Source organism: Xyrauchen texanus, chromosome 15, assembly GCF_025860055.1.
Source record: "Xyrauchen texanus isolate HMW12.3.18 chromosome 15, RBS_HiC_50CHRs, whole genome shotgun sequence".
Lineage (NCBI taxonomy): Eukaryota > Metazoa > Chordata > Actinopteri > Cypriniformes > Catostomidae > Xyrauchen > Xyrauchen texanus.
In genome coordinates, this window is record NC_068290.1 from 9,864,873 (window position 1) to 9,885,880 (window position 21,008).

A 21,008-nucleotide genomic window follows, 5' to 3' on the forward strand; every position below is an offset into this window, starting at 1 on the left:
AGTTAAAGTAACTGTACTTTTACTTGAGTACAGTTTTTGGCTACTCTACCCACATCTACAGTCTGGAAACAACAATAAATACCCCCATTCTGATGGTTGGATGTGAACATTAACAGAAGTGCCTGACATGTATCTGCATCATTTTATACATTACACTGCTGCCACATTATTGGTCGATTAATCACACAAAGTAGGTGTACAGGTGTGCCTAATAAAGTGCTCAGTTAGTGTATTTTGACCAGTTAGAGACAAGTCTTAAATGCATGATTTTTACAATCAAATGAGCATAAATCAATTCATTCATTACTTTGGTAAACAGAAGTTCAAATAAATCTCTTTACTGCACAAGCAAACAAGGTGTTTTTGATGTCACTTTTTAATTTCACATTTGGAAATTTTATATTACAGAAAAAGTTGGACATTGTTAATTGTGCACACACACACATCTTATGTACAATTCAGTTATTTTACACTGTTCTTATCCTAACAATGCAGTTTACAGACACTGGTTCAAGTCCAGGAGTAAAATTTAAACCAAGCTAAGCAAACACAAAAGGAAGGAAATAAAATGCATAAATAGCAAGCACCTCAATTCATTAAATATGCCTTTGGCATTAAGGAACAAAACTTGCAATTCAAATATTACAAGGATATTTCAAATCTATCTAGTGAAATAAATACACAATTTTATTTTTAGTTTGGTTAAATTAACTTCTGAGGGGGTGGAAACAGTCAAGTCTTTCAGGAATGTCTTTCAACTTATTATAAAAAACGTTGGAATGTCTCATTCACAAAGACAGAAAACAAAACAAAAACAATCTGCCAATAACCAATTCTGCTCACCATACTGGGTCTTCCTGTAGAACAAGCAAAGTTAGCACCACTAGGTTGGCAGTGTACAATCTAAACATACGTTTCACAACACGCACACTCAATAAAATTAAATTGTATTTACATAACATTAACTGTAACATTGATCCATGAAGGAGCAGCATTTGTGTGGAAAACCTCTAAAATGGCAACATTACCAAACATTTTTATACACGTTTCAAGTCCGAGAACATTAAACTTCTCTAGCTCTACAAAAATGTATTATAATCCATTTCTTGATGGAAGGCAATTTGCTTGGGAAATCAAACCAGTAGATTCCTCAATGTCACAGGTATGGTCTGAAATGTTTGTGACCTACAGCATCTCAGCCTCTTTTGACGTTTCCTCATGAAGATCTCCCAAATACAACCTAATAAATCTCAATCATGGAATGTGTAAAATTACCGCACACAACTGCCAGTCTCTCTGGGTGTTTTGGGCTGGGAGGTCTTTCTTAAACCTGCATTGATAGATCTCTGGGCTGAGACTGCATTGAATGAAGACTGGCTCCAGTGTGGTCTCCTCAAACCCATTAGACACTGACAGGTTTCTCAGTGCTTTTAGGTGGGGTCAATAATCCCCCTACAGCCAAAGGAGACATACGGTCCAAGCTTTCCTGTTGCCGGTCATGTGCTTCACCCTGAAAAGCAAGAAAAAAACAAAAAAAAAAAAAGCTGTTTACAAATCTTAAATCTTCATTAAAACATGACTGAGGAGACAAAAAGAGAAAGTGATGGGGAACTAACCAACATAGCCAGGTAGTCCACATGAGTCTGTATGTTGTGATAATTTTCAGCAGTGACCTTCTTGAAATCCTTCAGCTGCGGTCTAGGCCACTCATGTACTGTCCTAACAAATGGGTTCATCCACCGTACACAACTTGATATGCTGTCCCATGCCAGTCCTGGTAGCAAAAGAAAAAAAAAATATCACCAATGAGCTGTCAATTTAATATGCCACATTAAAGACTAACAGATTCAACTAGACAAATTAGCAGATAAGCAACAACAAAGAATGGTTACCTGAAACTTTATGGACTGTATCAAATGAGGTAAAGTGACAGAATGCTGCAGCAGTGAGGACTCCATATTGGTAATCCAAAGAATTAACATCCAAAATGCAAAGATCCAACAACTGTGCGGAGAGAATTCAGGTGTTAGGAGTGAGTATAATTTATGTATTCTATCCTGAAATGTATTCTATCTACTAAATGCTGTGGATGAAGCAAAGTCTCTCACCTGTGTGATTTGAATGTAGGTTTCCTGAGAGAATTGAGGAATGAGGAAATTGGTGCTATCCTGCAAAGAGTCCACTTGGGCATAGAGCTTCAACCATGAGATGACAGTCTCAGGGCAGAGGTCCCATTTTAGTGCCTTCAACATGACAAGCTCCTTTGCAAGTATCTCATCCTCATTGCAGGCCCCATCTGTCACGTAAGCAAACTCTTGGAGCTTTGGAGGGTAAATTTCCTATTTAAAAAAAGAAAAGATTATGGATTAAGGATTATTGTTTTATACTTCATTTGTACAGCACAGTGGTCAACTTCTGTTGTGTTTATTTGTGCTTTATAAATAAATAAATGAAATGAAAATGAAACGGAGGTCACAGACGTTTATGAATGATATGGTTCAACTCTTAAAAATATTGTCATGACGTAACTTTGCTGAAATATCTAAAAGATTAAAGCCAATAAAAACCACAGATAACTACCTCAATCTTTGAGGCAATGAAGAGTGACGTTATGCCGATAAGCTGGAGCTGATCCTTGCCAATGTCTTTCTGAGTGAGCATGAAACGGTCAAAAATGTCCTGAGCCAAGTAAAACGTCTCCCGGTGGAGTGTGTAAACTTCACTGACCTGAACAGAAAGAGAAATTTTAAAACATCAGGTCTCAGATAACCCAATAAATACAATGAAAGAAGAATTAAAAATAAGTTAATTAGCCAGCAAGTTAGTGTTGACATTATCTCCAGGCATGGCATACTGACCTCTATGAGCCAGTCCAGTAGGATAGACCTCATTTTGGGCTGCAGAGCTGGATGTTGCTGGATAAAGCCCTTGTCGTGTACGTACTTCAGCTCCTTGTTCAGCATCTTTATCCACACATCATCTGAACTTGCCCAGCTGTTAAGATAAAACATGAGCCATTAAAAGTAAATAGCAAATACTAAAGGCTAAAAAGTTCAGGACATCATAGGCCTATTCTGCTTGTGTAACGGATAACACTTATGAATTACAAATCTTTCCATTACCAACAATCATAGAGCTATTCAACTTGTAGTCCAAAAACCCAGAAGAGAATTCGCTATGGGATCCCTCTGGATTTTATAATGGGGTTTTTCAACTTAAGAGAAATAAGGTCCGTGTTAAACATTACTTGACGTTAAGTGGACATTTTATTCTTTAACTTCAATTACAAGCAGTCACCAGACCTTATTTTTCCTCAAAAGCTCAAAAACCCATAGGAAAATCTAAAGGGAATCCTTGGCGAATTAGACTTTGGGTTCGCCTACAGATTGATGTCACAACTAAACAGCTCTATTATGCGACAATATAAAAAGCAAAACAAGCAAATCATGTTGTCAAGTTACTGACCCTAGAATGTTACAGATGAGCAAATTGTATATGGAACAGGCTAGGATTATCAACATTTTAATTTCACTTTCAAATCAGGAGACATAGTGATCAGTTCGTACCTGAGGGACGGGAGTGGAGAGGGTTTAACGAAGAGATTCTTGAATCGAAAATGCTTAAATCCAGAGATATTACTGGTCTCTTGAAGCTCCTTTTGAGGAGTCTCGATTAAGACACTGGGACTAATATCACCTTCACTACACCGGTTCTAGGGATGTGGAAAAAAACAAAACATCATGTTGACAAAATTAGCTCAATGAATATGTCTTCCTAACTAAATAACCCCTTAATACAATGACTAAACTCAAGAAGCCTTGCAAATATGTCTGGAATTAAACTGATTAGTACTTAATATTATCTATGATACATTCCCTGATAGCACACGCATACCTCAGAGATGCTGGTTTTAGATTTTCATCTGGATAGCATCATAATCTATTTAACATCTGCTAAACATCAGATTTACAAACATTTTAAATCATAAACATTTCAAAGACATCTGCTGAATGTCTTTTTGACAGAGACATACCTATTGAAATGTTCAAATATTGTCTTATAGCTGTATTGCAGATGAGCAATGGGCACATCTGGGTGATGTACATGTGCTATGTTACTAGGCATAATGTTCCCTCAGATCTAGTCCCTCATTTTGTAGTATCTAGTGCATTATTATAGCATATACAGTAGTCAGAAGTTGACATACACCTTAGCCAAATATATATAAAAACTCAGTTTCACAATTCCTGACATTTAATCATAGAAAGCATTCCCTGTTTTAGGTCAGTTAGATCACTATTTTATGAATGTGAAATGTCAGAATAATAGGAGAGCGAATGATTTGTTTCAGCTTTCATTTCTTTCATCACATTCCCAGTGGGTCAGAAGTTTACATAGACTTAGTTAGTATTTGGTAGCATTGCTTTTAAATTATTTAACATGGGTCAAATTATTTGGGTAGCTTTCCACAATAAGTTGCTGGAATTTTGGCCCATTTCTCCAGACTGAACTGGTGTAACGGAGTCAGGTTTGTAGGCCTCCTTGCACGCTTTCAGTTCTGCCCTCAAATTTTCTACCAGATTGATGTCAGGGCTTTGTGATGGCCACTCCAATACTTAACTTTGTTGTCCTTGAGCCATTTTGCCACAACTTTGGAGGTATGCTTTTTATTGTCCATTTAAAAGACCCATTTGCGACCAACTTTAACTTCCTGGCTGATGTCTTGAGATGTTGCTTCAATATATTTCACGTAATTTTCCTTCCTCATGATGCCATCTATTTTGTGAAGTGCACCAGTCCCTCCTGCAGCAAAGCACCCCCACAACATGATGCTGCCACCCCACCATGATTGGAATGGTGTTCTTCGGCTTGCAAGCCTCACCCTATTTCCTCAATTTAAATGGTCATTATGCCAATCAGTTAAATTTTTGTTTCATCAGATCAGGCTTCTTTTTTTTTTTTTGGCAGTTTTGGAGCAGTGGCTTCTTCCTTGCTGAGCAGCCTTTCGGGTTATGTCAATATAGGACTCGTTTTACTGTGATATAGATACTCGTCTACCCGTTTCCTCCAGCAACTTCACAAGGTCCCTTGCGGTAATTCTGGGATTGATTTGTACTTTTCGCACCAAACTACGTTCATCTCTAGGAGACAGAATGAGTCCATTCTGAGCGGTATGATGGCTGTGTGGTCCCATGGCGTTTATACTTGCATAGTATTGTTTGTACAGATGAATGTGGTAACTTCAGGCATTTGAAATTGCTCCCAAGGATGAACCAGACTTGTGGATGTCCACCAATTTATTTTCATTCTTTTGATTTTCTCATGATGTCAAGCAAACAGGCATTGAGTTTGAAGGTAGGGCTTAAAATACATCCACAGGTACACCTCCAATTAGCCTATTAGAAGCTAATTGCCTAAAGGTGTTAACATCATTTTCTGGAATCTTCCAAGCTGCTTAAAGGCACAGGTAACTTAGTAAAGTTATGTAAACATCTGACCCACCGGAATTGTGATATAGTCAATTAAATGTGAAACAATTTGCCTGTATACAATTGTTGGAAAAATGATTTGGGTCATGCACAAAGTCGATTGACTTTAGAAAATATGTTTGCCAATATGAAATCTGTGGAGTGGTTGAATTAGGTTTAGGTCGTCTTCACACCAGACACATTTGGAGCATTTGTTTCGGAACCGGTTGCGTTTCTTTCCTTAAATTGGTTTTAGGCATATCTGAACAACGCAATCACACTCGGATCCACTCCAAAACAATCGGTCTGGAAGAGGTGTGTGTTATTGCAAAATAACTCTGTGACGGTTTGCTTGTAGTGAGAATGCAAGCTGACCCAAAGGACCAAACAATATCCCTATAAAAACCATGATCTTCAGAGAAGACATCTATAGGTCAGCTTGTCACTGCAATTCATCATTAAATGCTGATACAGTAACCTTTTGGGAACTATTATAGACATCATTGTACGTTTAATATAGGAGCAGTTTTATAAATAACATATAATCTCTTCTCTCTTTCAGATAGTGGCAGAAAACAGGTAGGATGGCGTCAGTAGCTTACGTGGCTTAACTCTTTTATTTGTGTTTCTGAGTGAACACTGTAACCGTGAGAACAGGAACTTTTAAAAAGGAAATGTTGCAAAAACAACTAATGATGGATAAAAATAATCATTACTTAAATTTTACAACTCGTAATAAGAGAATGGAATACGCATTCTGTACCATGCTGTGACATTTTGCATAAGACTGACATAAACAATACTTGAAAATTTGTAACGGTTGACAAATCTTTACAGGAATAAAATTTTTACTGGTATATCACTGGATGCGCTAAATCTGGAACCATTAAGAGGACAGTTTGCTCACATGTGACTTTTATTGACACGGTTTTGGTTAGTTTTGAAATGATGCCTTGTGAAAACAAACCGAACAAAAGAAAAATTGCAAACATTTTTGCCCCCGTTTCGGAAATCAAATCAAATGAGCTACATGTCTGAAAACGCCCTTAGTGACAAAAGTTTACGTAAACTTCTGACTTAACTGTAGAATACATGGACTATATACAGTATACTATACACATGTTTAATGTTGCAGCACAGGAATTTCCTTTCAGGGATCAATAAAATATACACTAATCTGATCTCTAGTAAACCATTTCATACACAAAGAAACTTTAATAAAAGTAACAATAGTAAAGCTCACCAACAGAAACAACTGTCCAGCCAATTAACCAAAGAAAATAAGTGATATTTTCTCAGGCTGGTGGATAAAGGAAATTAATGCGAGAGGTTCTGAGCATGACGTCATGATGCGCCCATTGACCCACTGACACCATTAACCGCACATGATTGAACGATTGCATAATAAACAGAAAAATGCTTACAAGATATTGAGTCCATTACATGCATGTTTACAAGATTGGTTCTTTCATATAGCTTTAAAACCTCATATTAGAGATGACTCTCACCTTAATTTCAAAGTGTTTTTTAGCTGCTGATGGGATCCTTCTATTGCACTGCTGAAAACAAGGATAAAATACTAAATATTTGCTTGAAACAGAAATAGGACAATACAGTTTTTAAAACGATAAACCAATTCTCACCTCGCCTTTTCTTTTCCTCTGAGGTTTTTGTTCTGGTGCATTTTCATTTCTTTCTTGTAATGTGTTGCGAGTACTGTAGACATAAATAACAAAGACAATTGAAATTTGTCATTTAATTAGGGCAATTGTTACTTAAGCAACCAGTCTCAGTTTTTGGACAATTCTTACCTGCGTTTTGACATTGTGTAAACAAGTTTGGTGTCTTCTCTCCTGTAAGAAAGAACCTCAACGTTAAATTAATTATACTGTAATAATCTGTAATCCATCAAATCGGAATAACATAGTTTTTAATAAAATAAAATGCAATAATATAAGCATTTAGTAAACTAACTAAAACTATCAATTAAACAAAGCTAAATAAAACTTATGTTCCAAACCATTTGGCTAGATATAAGATGGATGACCAGAAATGTACCAATCCGGTTTAAGAAACTAAAAACAAAATACTGATCAAATCTAAAAACATGAAAGTAATTGCAAAGTCTAAACAGGCAGTACTATCATCCATAGTGGGGTTTTGTCTAAAAAGCAAAACCAGAAATACATGATCCAGTTCTGTAGGTTTATAAAAGGACAGTCCGCGCCAATTTACATGAAGCGGGAGACTAAAGCTGCCCCCACAAAAAAACAATCTGACGTGTTAAGAAAACATTAAACAACAATTTAAGAGAAAATTCGGCTCAATACACTTGTGTAGAACACCCAGCACGTGTTTTTAAAAGATCATTTATTTGCCTATTTCTGATAGTATAGTTTTAAATACACGTCCACGTATATGCAAAGATCCAATCTGGCGCCTAGCAAAGCTGGCTAACTTTCAGCAACATCTGGCCCTCTGAAGTCATAAATTACATACTTTTTGTACCCCAAGCGACGCTTTTGGAAATATTCCATGCTATTGTCCGCGTAAACGGAGACATTTGACCAAAACAAACGCGTTATAAGGTCTTACAAGGACCTTCATCTCTAGTCGTAGCTGACTGGCTAAAAGGCAACAAACTTCAGTTTAAAGCAACAAGCATCATGAAACCACAGTGTAATCCCTGCTAAACATGGTTGTTACAGAAATATGAAACAGTACAATTAACATACCAAATGTTAATGTTAAAAAGAAGAGCCAAGTGTACTCACCGCTGTTTTCAGTGCGAATGACTGAATGGATGGCGCCAAGCTATATAAAGTTCAGCTGTCTGCGGCCACAGCGCATGCGCGGCGCCCTTTTCGTCCCTCAAAAATAACACAAAAAGACCACACATTGGATTGTCCTATTGTCTTCATGAACATCAAAAAGCCCGGTGTATAAAGTGCTCAAAGAAGAGTCGCGAATTTGTGAACGATTATGGTTAGTCTTTCAATGTAACATAGAAATGGCTGTGGTTTTTCGGCTCGCGCTTTGCCGCGTTGAACTTTGGTTTAAATATTTAAAAAAAGAGCGCTTTCCTGCTTTCCCGGTCAAACAAATCCGGGGCTTGAGGACCTAATGCACCATATGCGAGTACATGTATAGGTTAAATATTGCATTTATTCGCATTTATAAGGAGTTTTTTACTCTTAGGAGACGCTTCCTAGTTTGACAGCCTCCCATAGGCGGGGCTTTAAATCCCTGTGGCCAATCATGGTTATTCAAGGAGAAACAACGTGCTCTTGTAAACAAACCCAAGAGAGGAGAGATCGCCTAGCTTGTGTAATCATTTAATATTTCTTAAATACGCATGAAAACATGCAATATTGAAGTCATGTGTTTTTATTTTATTTTTATTATTATTTGGAGGAAATATATATATTTTTTAATCTAAAAAGAATATAAAATTAATTCAATAAATATTCAAATGTAATATTATTATTATTTTGCATAAATAGCTTCATGAAAAAGTGTCAAAATATTTTTTTTAAATGACTTCTTTGAAAGATATATTTATTGAGTACAAAAGCCAAACACCCAGCTAACAATTGGGCTCCTCGAACGTTCTGGGAACTCTCATTTTTGTTTATTAAAATATAGGTTCTTATTAGTTTGTCACACAAAAACCTCCCTGCAACGTTCTAGGAACATTAGTTTAAGGTTACAAAAATAAAACCCAAAGAGAAAGTCCTTAGAACATTAGGAATTGGTTCCCAAAAAAATAATAAAATGGGAAACAAAGGCTAACGTTAGGGTATTTGCTGGGCAAAACAACTACCTCAATCTTTAACCCTAGTCTGCATTGGTGCATTGTGGAGAAAAAAAAAGAAGGGCATAGTCAAATGGGTACAGTTACAAATCTACATTATTAAGGGTTATACCCACACTGGTACAGTGATTAATAGGCTTTAACTAATCATGGCTCTGCATTCTTGAGAGATTAACTGGATTGCGTTACAGGTTGGTATGGGTTTCTAAAATGCTCCTCAGTGGAAGTATTTCAGTATTATGTGCTTAGGTGATTAAATTACCAAATAAATTACACATATGATGCCAGAGTAGCATCTATAAGATCACACTTCTGAGCTTACTATCCTTCACAAGATGCAAAACACAGTAGTTTGTATTAAAACATTTATTGAGAAGAGAGTATACATACTGACAAATAGTTGGTTTCAAGACATGAAATGGGCAATTTATTTGCAAATTATACTACTCATATAAAACAGCTTGTGTATAACATGTATCCAAAAACATGTCCATTCGAGATGAAGATAAATAAACATAATGCTAAAACCCTACACTTTTGGCAAAGTGCTGTATTATTCCAGTAAACAAAAAAAAACAAACAAAAATCAGCCGAAGCACAATCTAAAACTTAGCAATGCCACAGAAAAATATTCTTCACACGTTAAACACAGAAAACATTTGCTACATTTGTGTAGAAAGTTGACAGAGCAAGTTGCTCACAGAGACAAGTTTATCCTCTGTGCATAGTAAATAACATTTGTTTGTGTCCCTTTGGACAAATTTCAAGTTCTTCATGGATGCATTGTCATACTGTTCACCTGGAAGGCACATGATCCCCAAATGCAATTCAAGGCTAAATGAAATCCCTGTTATGAATACCAAATATCAGGTGTCTATTGATATAAGGAAAGGGGTCCTCTCCAGTATTACTCGTGGAAAGTAAAGAGATCCTTCCATTCCCTTCGTCCACAGAGAAAATGTCATAAAATGCAACGTACTGGCCCACACAGACTACGGCAAGCAAAAAAAGACAAGGGCTGGTAACCCTTAGGGGCAGTAGAGTCTTTGAAAGAAATTTTGCATGTCCTCATACCTTTCATACAGAAGTACATATAATGATACACTGATCATGTTGACTACATTGTAGATGTTTTCCTTGAGTTGCTCATATGCATTCTCCTGAATGTCAGAGTTACTGATATAAATTGCATTCATTAAGGGGAGATATTTACCTTGGCAGTGTCACCGGAAATGTACAACACCCGGTCTTGTGTTATAAACAAATAGAGAAAGAGAAACATAACCTACAAAGTCTTTTCTAAAAGTTTGTTGCTACTTTAAATATTTCATTCAGCAAGTACAACTTGTAACTAGTCAAATAAAACATGATAAAGGCATGTAAAACAAAATGTCACTACAATGAGATTTGTTTTCTTTTTTTGTAAATGCTAACAGTTTCATTTAGTCTTCAAAGTTTTTAACAGTCAATTAAGAGAAAGAGTTTGTTTTCACAGTCCTCGGACGAGCAAGCGTTGCGCTTTCATTCAAAATTGTGAGACACATTTTTTGTTAAAGATTTAAATGAATTACAAATATTTCCACAAGGTAACATACACATTGACAAAGTTAGAGGTTCTCCAATATGTGGAGAAAATTTATCGTAATCTGCATTTTCACAAGAGCAAAGGTGAACAGCGATGACCCTGAGACATGTACTGCAGATATAGAGCAAACAAGAAAAATAACATTATAACACTTTTTTTTTGTTGTTGTTTCTTTTTCACCTGTTGGAAAACTAGCACTACACAGTCGTACATCAAATCAGTCACTAAAATAGGAAAAACTGCTGCTTTCATTCATATGTATGCAGATAACATACACTCGTATCAACTTCATACTGATATGTAATATATTCAATATTTTTCTCTTCTGAAAATATTTTGGAATTTTTTTTTATATTTTACATATTTTGAAATCTACTATGGAAACAAGGCTTTCAGTGATAATCAACCTAGAACATCTTACAAAAAAAATGAAGAGAGAAAAATAAAAAAGGAAGAAAGCACTGATCTACAGAATCACAGACAGGTTCTTTTCTAACCAGAAAGGTGCTGCAGATGATTTAGTCACTGAGGTGATTGAACTCCTTATGGCTTTAAAGAAACGCAGGGAAAATAACTTTAAAGGCAACAAACACATCAAGCTTCCTATACGTGCTACGGACCAGACCAGAGCACTACTTAAGGAAGCGCCTTAAGTAACCGCAGATGAAAACTTGGTTACTGAACACAATTCAACCCTCGTGACACATAGGACAGAATGTCATGCAGACACATTCAAGTTGAGCGGAACCTGCGGTGAAGTAAAGTGACCTAAGGCATTGATTCAAAGGACTCCATTCCTTCTGGTGAAACAACTTATTCTCCCAGCGTGGAGGTGGAGAGGGAGCTGCGTGCAGGGTAGGATGAGGGAGTGCAGTGGGGGCCGTCTCAGTAGTTGTACTGCCTCAGTCCTGGCTGGTGAACGTACCCCCCAGTGGCTTTGGCCTGTCTGGCTCCGCCGTCACGCAGAAGATTAAGGCGACGGAGGGCATTGCGGGACAGTTGCTGGCACTCCACGTTGTCACGGATGCGCTGGGCCAGTCGGCCATTCTTGGTCTGCTCCAAAAAGCCTGCATGGGCAGCGACGAGGGCGGCTGCATAGCAGCCAGAGGGGTGACTTGGCCTGTGCTGAACTTCAGACCTGCAACAGAACAGAACCTGTTAATTAGTATTCAGCAATTATTACTGTGTGAAAGCTGCCCATAATCGTTATTGTGCACAAGATATACAATATAATTTTTTTTTCAAAAGTAACTACACTTTGTTTTGCACATTATTATTCTGCCTTAATAAGGCAAAGCACAGTAACTATTTTATTTTAACGATTAATTATTGTGGCATCGATATATTAACTATAGCCGACATTTAAATCAGAAGCCTAATTTGCATGCATTCCAATTCACGGGAACCCTATTTATTTGTGAAATAATCCTTTGATATATATATATATAGAGATAATCATCTGTAAAATCTTCTGATTATCGATGCATGAAAAAGGCATTGACCCCAAGCCTAGAAATCAAGTCCTTTAAACTATGATCTGTCCTGTGACAGATGGGTTATGGGTTGCCAGTTCTCAGAAACAGAGAAAATGGAATGGGACTATTTTATAATCCACATTTGACTGGACAATCAAAACACTTTGAAGCCAACAAATAGCATTCTTTACCCCAGCTGTTCCAAATAACAGCTTCAGGCAAGCAAGTTTTTTCAGAGAGTGTAGCGAATTAGTTACAGGGATTGCCGCCATTTAACTACTGATGAAACTAATGAATCATAAAATAAAGATATGGATATGTTCAGTCTCAATCACCATATAATTTCTACCAGACATCTCCTTTAGTGTTCCATAGAAAAATGAAAGTAATTCAGTTTTGGAACAATATGAGGGTGAGTATATTATGACAAACTTTTAAGTTTAGGGAAACTATCCTTTTAAGGGATTCTTCCTTTACCTTATAATCGATGGCTCACAGGTGCCGTCCTTAACAGGCCGTTGACAGTGACTGTGAACTGCGTACACAGACATGCTGGGGTGCTCGATCAGCAGGTTCTCCAGAGGACTGGTCTCCAGCAGAACTGGTGCTCTACCCCCAGCCATGAAACATGGTGGAGGGGTGATAAACCAGCTCTCTTCCAGCCCACATGTTGCCTCCAGTTGCAGGAAGCTGTTGTCCTCGCCATCAGTGTCCACCACAGAGTCCAGAGACGAGCAAGAGGAGAAGCGCACGGGAGAGTCCAGGGGAGTGACATCATCAGAGCACATGCCCACCAGATCATCTCTACATGCACTGGAACAGGCCTTCGCTACAGGGACAGAGAGAAGACAGGACTGTAACTAAAGTTTGATAATACCATGAGCAAATGATAATAATAACTTCTTACAATAAGTCAAAATGTATTAGTCATGTTTGCTAACACAGGCATCGCTATTACAATTGCTCATACTTAGGTTTAGGGATTTGAGCAAACCCCTAACCCTAATTGTTAAGCTTCAATGTGTAACTCATTCCACACTGTTTGTTCCATGAACAGGAATGATGCCTCAAATCATGTGGCTTATAGAGTATTATTGCTATTACTTTCCTAAGCAATTCACACAGACGATTAAACCTATGATAAAACCTGAGCAAGAACTTCAGAAACAGGAGAAAAAGGAAGGAGAAGAGTCATTGATATTCATAAGGAAAGCCATGATTGAATGAATCAGTAATATTTATCAGGGAAGCGATATAGGACTGGTCGGAGAAACTGTAGCCCAACCCTGTCCCTAACTCTAGACCTTAACTAAACCCTAACCAATCAGGTAGAGCTTTCCTTATAAATATGACTGACTTTTCCGCTGCAATACGATGTTTTTTGGAAATCCACATCTGTAGACATATTTATTAACCTGAACATAGTAGAGACTTGGGGGTGGGCTCTTTTGACTTTTGTGAGTAAGAAACCACCTAACAACCACCCAGACACCATAGCAACCACATGGTTGCAATGCCCTGGCAACCACCTACATTACCCTAGCATTGTGGCAATTAATTTTATACAGGAAAGCACCATTCCAATTTTCTGAAGAAAATGTAAAAATCAAGTTTAAATCTAAACATAGAAATAACAGAAGACTTGTTTGAGAGATAAAATGTATGAAGTTTATGAAATAGAACTGTAATTAATCAAAATAATCCCTGGTTGATACTAAAAACAGAATTAACTGGAAAATCGATATTTTAAAAGTGAAGTTGCATAAAAGAGAAAATAATTTACCAAAAGTATCACCGATTCTATTGAAAATGAGTCATGTTTTTAGACAGACAAACCCAGAGAGCAAATATTTTTGTCCACTGTTCATCTCTATTTGTACTTCTCCTGGCAGCTAACCAAAAATGGTGTAAACAGCTGACTTTTGGGGCAGAGCCGTTACAGTGCTACACATTCCCCTGCCTCTAGGGGGCAGTATGATTAAACAATCCTTCATTGTTCTCTACCATACCTGAAATTGAGAAAGCTTGAACACTGCTGGAGCCTCTGATCACCTGCAGTTAATGTGACAAATGCTACTTTACAGTAAAAATACTGTTATAACAACTTTGTATAATGTACACTTAATGCAATACAAGATTGATTAGTCACTAAACAAGTCCCACACCCATGACAATCATGTTATACTACACACCAAACTTTCTTTTTACAGTGCCACACCCTGTTTATCTGCAGTTTCGCAGGATTCAGCCAAATGATATGAAACATTTTCTCAACTGGTTAAGAAGGCTCTAAACTCTTTTACGGCATTCTCCAATGTCCGTGTGAAGCCAGTTTACCTCTAATCCTCACTCCATCATGGGCAGCAACTGCTTTTGTATCACTGTATTGATTGTATTTTGTGGTGTTACAGTCAAGCTAAATGCATAACAAGAGAAGTGTCTTTCTCTGCTCTCCCTTTCTCTCCACCTCAGCCTTGAGGCAACTATTAATGCCTGTAATTACTCAATGGTCAAGACCTATCTGTGCTATGTGCATAAACGGTAACTTAATCGGTTCTATTTTTACAGCAGCCCCCACCACAAAACACTTTTGTCTGAGAGGCTAAAAGCTGTGTTGCCCATAAACTTGTCTGTCTCCCCTTGGGCTTCACCTATCAGAGAATAACTGGGCCAACCAGATTCCCTTGCACCTTAAATATTCACACACACACACACACACACACACACAATATGAGAAGGGGCAGTTCAGACAGCAATGCCTCTATTTGGGCAGGCAGCATATGAAGGCATCGTGTTAATGAGGGCACCGCTTCTGTGCAAGGTGTTACAAAATCATCCTGATGTCTGTAACCTGGCACCAGTAGATCATGCCAGCAAAATCAGATGAGGTTAGCTAGGATCATCTCAGATAAAACATGTCATTTGCAGGCCTAGACTGAACTTGTTGAGCATTTTCTAGACCGATTTACAGAATTTTGTGGAATGCATTTAAAATGGTAAAAATGTACTGAACAGAACTGAGAGTACTATGCTCTTATTGTTAGCTGAAAGCATAATCAAATTAGAATTTGCAAAATATTTATTAAATGAACAAACAAGGCCTAGGGAATGTGTCGAACTTTGTGAATGACTTTCCAATTCTGCAGAGTTCTGGAGTCACGTCATTAGATTAAGTGCTTATTTAGGTCAGTTTGCCTGATACAGACTAAGGGGACGTTCCCACAGAGTGCATTTTTGTGTTCAAAAACCGCTTGAAAAACAGAAAACCATCTAGTGAATGTTTACATTACTATGCATCATTATTGGTATTACAAAGTTATCAGTATATGTAAATGATAAATTGCAGTCTCTAGGCACAATCATGATTTCAAGCTTGATTACACTAGTGTTTGATGCATGCACAGATCACAATACTATAGGAAGTGTAATCGAGCTTGAAATCATTATCGCTAAGGAGACTGCTCTCAAGATGTACAGTGAAAAAGGAGTTATATTTTGGTCTGTTCACCCAAAACCAACTGGATTGCTTCAGAAGACTAAACTACTGGAGTCTGATGCATTACTTTTATGCTGCTTCAATCTCCCTTTTGGAGCTTTTTGAGTTCTGGTCACCATTATCTTGCATTGTATTGACCTACAGTGCTGATATATTCTTCTAAAATTCTTTGAAGAAAGAAAGTCAAAAACATCTGGGATGGCATGAGAGTGAGAAATTAGAGAATTTTCAAACTAACCCTTTAAGCATTTCCTGACTGGTCCCATTCACTTCCATTGTAAGTGCCTTAATGTAACCACAATTTCTGCTCTTTTTTAATAAATAAACGGTGACTGTAAATAATTTTTAAGGCCACAAATGCTGTTGATTTAGCTTAATGTATACTGAACCCAGAATATTCCTTTAACTATGCTCAGATTCAGAGAAACGAACTTTAAAAATGGTATCATCCATCCATAGCTTCGAAAGATCTCTCACCTAGATAATCGACCAGAATCCATTCATCATCCTCCTCCTTCTCGTTGAAGTCTGGATCTGCGGGACATACACTGCTCTCCTCCAGGGAGTCTCCAAACAAGATGCTATTGAACCTTTGGAACATGATGGTGTCCCGGCAGAGACACGAGGCTGGACAGTCCTGCTGGCAGTGGGGGAGAGCTGGGCTCTTTGGTCATCAGCTGCGGGAGCCGCTAACTGAGATATTGGTAAAGGTGCTGAGGTGCATTAGTTACACCTTCTCAGCTGAGGAACACCTGATGAAGTTCAGCCATAGCTCTTGTTGATTGTCCAAAACAAAGGCCCTAGAGGACACAAAAGAGAAACACTGATTCAATGGCAGAAAAAAAAATCACCTAATTTTATCCAATACTCTTGTACACAGAGACACTCACTTTTACCCCAAAATGGTTGCTAGGTAAACCATGTTGTTTAAGATAATGTAAAAACACATACAGATAAACAAAGGAAGCAGACTTCATGTGCATAACATAATTTTCTATATAAACAGAACACATTTATTTCCTCATGACAAGTGTCTCCTGTTCTGTTGTGATTAGCCTTAAATTACTGGTGCATGTTCATAAAACAGATATTCCTGAGAACAGACCAGCCACAACAAAGCTATCTAAAGTGTCTTGGTTGTTACAGATACTGCCAGACCTCTTCACAAGAAGCTGATGCCTATGAAAACTGATCTTTGTACAGATACTCCCTGCCTCTTTCAGGAGTATGACTCATGAGGGTATCCTTATCTGTCGTTTTGCTTGCAACAACAAAGAGAGACACCTATGAAGTGAAGGACTACAAGCTGTTCTTCACCCCTGTCCATCACTGAGACAAGGCAACCAATTCATACTCCCTTCCACCTGCTCATACTGTCATGGCAGAGTGCTTTGTTTGTCTGTTTAGGGGGTGGGGGCATATTGTAGGGTTACATCCATATAATAAGTAACCCTCTGAACCATCAAAAGGAGGATTATCTACAGACAAACAAATGCAGACAGGACTGGGATGGCTTTGTTTTAAAAATACCAACATTATAGCAGATGCTAGAGGCAATTAAATCAGTATATAATTAAAATGTCAATGCAATCCATGCATTGTATTAGTGGATGGTACGCAGATCGAAAAAAAAAACCCCACAGAATTGGCCTAATGTGTTCAGAACATAGAGGGCACCGCGGGAAATCTATTTAATCTAAACCAATTGATTATATGCGTCGAACAAGCTATATACATTTGAAAGAAAAATGCAAATACTAAGGCACATTAGACTGTACGTGTTATTTATATGTATGACACAGCAATGGATCCATACATTCCGAAACTAATAACAGAATTAAAGCGGAAAATATTGGAATTGTTTACACTTATTGAACGGGCTATAGGCCTATCTATTGCGTAATTTCATCCTATAGAGGGAGTGATGCAGTCTGTGTACAGCGGAGCCTTCAACAGGCCCAACGACATATTTTAATGTTTATAGACATAGGTTGTGGCGAACTGTATACATACAGTAATGGCTGAATACCCTCAGAACAACATTTTATGAGGAAGTAGGCTAGTATGGAGAAACAATTGATCAAATCTAACTTCAAAAATGGAGCAAAACAACACACATAATTAACATACACTTAGCTTCATAAACATGACAATTAATTCTAATAAAAACATGCAAACCACTTGTAAACCTTCTTCACTGTATCACATATTTATTTTTCGGCAGAAACAGTCTAATTGGGTTGTATTGTTGTTTACATTGGTGTTTCTCATACAGCTGACGACATTTTGAAAAAAATATTTCCATATTTTTTTAGTTGACTGAAAACCTCAGTTGTGTGCCAATGAAGACATTGTACGACAGTCTCGCTTTCATCCACGTCCAAAATTAAATATGACGCTAGTTAAAAGATCTATTAACTAACGTACTATTAACAGGCTCAACACAGTAATAAACAAAACAGCAGCTGCAATCCATTCTGGGCAAACATATGCACAATTAAATGTAAAATTTAACAGGTCCCAAAATATTTGAAATCTGTATTTGGATAATCATATATGATGTTTTCTTGTCCTGCACTAAGAGACTGGACAAGGGAGGAGGGATGAGTGTAACCCTACACCAACCGACAGGGCGGATTGTAAACCCAAACGCTCAACTGGCAATGGTGAACAAAGCTTAATCCGTAAAATCAAAACATGCTCACGTTGCAGAATCAAACAATGAACACATATCAGATCGCTTGCAGGCTCTGCCGAGTTGTGCACGCAATAGTCTAATTCCATAAAAACCGCATTTGAAAGCATATTTTTTTCCTTGTTTTAAATTTTTTTTCTTCACTTTTGACCACAAAACTCACATTTGATAGCAACTTTGTGTATTCTTTATAACTTTGTTGAAGCGTCTATAACGTATCAGAACAAAGTGTCTGTCGATGAACAACAAAGATCATTCAACTCACCTGCGGCAAAAAAAGTAAACAGGAAGAGGGCTGACTTCAAGGACAAAAACAGATCACTTTTAGCGTTTGAGGTAGATTACTTGTCGTACGAAATAGAAAAATATATAAATATAATTCTTTCTCGGAAGAAATTAAAAGTTTGTGGCCCCTTTAGTTCGGAGGTTCGCAGTCAGTTCTTTTTCGTTTCTTCTTCGAGGTCTCAACTGCTCCCTTTGTTATTGTTGTGAAGAATTAACAGCTGATCAGGCGTGACGTCACTGAGGACCGCCCATGGGAGGGGCTGTGTGAAACCTCTCAGCCAATGAAATGCTGCGCCAGTCTATGACGAATGTCACCAACGCACGTGACCTCATCCCGGGAAAGGCAAGACCGGGCAGAGCACTACATGACAAGAAGTGTAACTCATTATTGGCTGGACAATATAGAGCTTTTTAAAACTGCAAATTTTAACTTATTTAATTTAAATTTTTTACGGTTACATTGGTTCGATTAGTATATTTAACTAGCTTATGAAGCAAAAACAAGACAGACATTTGATAATGTCCAGCACCCACAATGTTTAAGGCAAACTATCAAACCATTCTCAACCTGACACCATTGTTGATCATTAACTTTACTAAGAATAACATTATAAAACCATCTCCTGTGTTGACCCCTATTTACTTAGCAAAACTTTAAATCTAAGTTTAACTACAACAACCACACCTCAAGTTTTTGAACCTCTAAAACCGAAACATGTTTAGTTATGTTTCTCAGTTTCAGCATTCAACTGAACAAACTGTTGAAAGCTGAGCAGCATAAGATAATGTACACTCAGTTTGTCATGATCACAAAATAAATCCCAGAAAGGTTGATCTGGACTCTTAATACGAAGCGAGGGAAAAAAATTATAATATATATATATATATACACATAATTTTTCAGTCATTATGTGAAAAGAAAGAGACCGCAGAGTGATATGAGATACATGAAACTAGCACAGCTACTATTTAAATTGGCTTCTTGGGACAGCGGTCAATTACTACATAACAATAATTATTGAATGACACGTGCATTGAACTGTCATTTTGGGTTAAATCTAAATTTCTAGCCATTCTACCAAAAATGTTTACAACAAAAGTGTGAAATCCTCTCTATTGAAGATGTAGGTCACCAATATTTGGGAACAAAGCACTCCATCCCCCTCAACACAGCTCAGATGGGTGTATTCAAGGAGACTGTTTGGGTAAGAGAGGCCTGGTCTAAAGATTAGCCCAGTTTTCCCCCCAGTAAGAGTTTTAACAAAAAGGAGTTACACATGGGTGAGTCTGCATATCTAATGAGTCAGGCATGACAATTTCAGCATGATATTGCATCATCTATTGTTATATTGCATAATTTATCATGATATTGCATATATCTATCTATTCATCCATCTATCTAAAATACACATTATCTATATAATATATAATCTAACTTTATAATTTGCTCAATAGTCTATAATACATCATCAACACAGTTTGTTCATCAGGATGGAAAAAATGGAACTTCCTGGTTTGGAGGTTTGTCACTGACATAGCAATTATTCTCCTTCCCTTTCCAGTAAATCTACTTCCGCTATTTCAGACCACCACATTGGTCACATTTGTACCAGAGAGACCAACTTTTTCTGGATACATATTTTCTACACTATCCATTTTCCCACTACAGGATGACGTGAGAGTGAATCAGCATTCACATGTACAGTCATCATGTTGTCCCTTTGCTTCTGGACTTTTTCTTTGTTTACTCTACAAAACAAGGCCACACCTGTTCACTCTGGGTTAAAGCATAAAGATAAGCCATAACCCTCCCTGACCTCCACAGGAATTGTCTCAAAAATGGTGTCAGAACACTCAGCCAACATGGCATTTAACTGAATGATTAAAATGTCTTGATAGTTGAGCTTGTTTACTATTTGGAAATGTTATCCCTTTACTGATATGGTCTGGTTAAAGTTTGATTTGATTACATTATACATATATGACATGCTTAACATATACCCTGTCATTTTTTTTTCTTTTTACCTTTATTATGGAATCTCAAAAACAATGATTATCATATGATAGTATATAATTTTATAGGTCCAAAGATCATAAAATCTGAATAACCACAAAGCCTGTTATGCAAAATCTGATTCTTATCAAACTGAGCCGAAAAACAGAACGTATTGTCCATGATTGTCAGTTATG

At 37.4% G+C, this 21,008-nt stretch overlaps 2 protein-coding genes across 2 annotated transcripts; both read right to left on the bottom strand.

Annotated features, from left to right (window-relative positions):
* Nucleotides 1-374: 374 nt before the first annotated feature.
* ccne2 (cyclin E2) lies at nucleotides 375-8,313 on the bottom strand. The gene is made up of 11 exons (XM_052144620.1): nucleotides 8,243-8,313; nucleotides 7,280-7,321; nucleotides 7,112-7,184; nucleotides 6,977-7,024; nucleotides 3,567-3,712; nucleotides 2,859-2,994; nucleotides 2,581-2,727; nucleotides 2,109-2,339; nucleotides 1,893-2,004; nucleotides 1,617-1,774; nucleotides 375-1,510 (listed from the first exon to the last, which is right to left on the bottom strand). The coding sequence occupies exons 2-11, from the start codon at nucleotides 7,291-7,293 to the stop codon at nucleotides 1,403-1,405; spliced, it is 1,173 nt and encodes a 390-aa protein (XP_052000580.1). The 5' UTR covers nucleotides 7,294-7,321; nucleotides 8,243-8,313; the 3' UTR covers nucleotides 375-1,402.
* Nucleotides 8,314-9,640: 1,327 nt separating this feature from the next.
* tp53inp1 (tumor protein p53 inducible nuclear protein 1) lies at nucleotides 9,641-19,013 on the bottom strand. The gene is made up of 4 exons (XM_052144713.1): nucleotides 18,799-19,013; nucleotides 16,316-16,638; nucleotides 12,820-13,171; nucleotides 9,641-12,005 (listed from the first exon to the last, which is right to left on the bottom strand). Exons 2-4 carry the CDS (start codon nucleotides 16,437-16,439, stop codon nucleotides 11,753-11,755), a joined length of 729 nt encoding a protein of 242 aa, XP_052000673.1. The 5' UTR covers nucleotides 16,440-16,638; nucleotides 18,799-19,013; the 3' UTR covers nucleotides 9,641-11,752.
* Nucleotides 19,014-21,008: the final 1,995 nt, after the last annotated feature.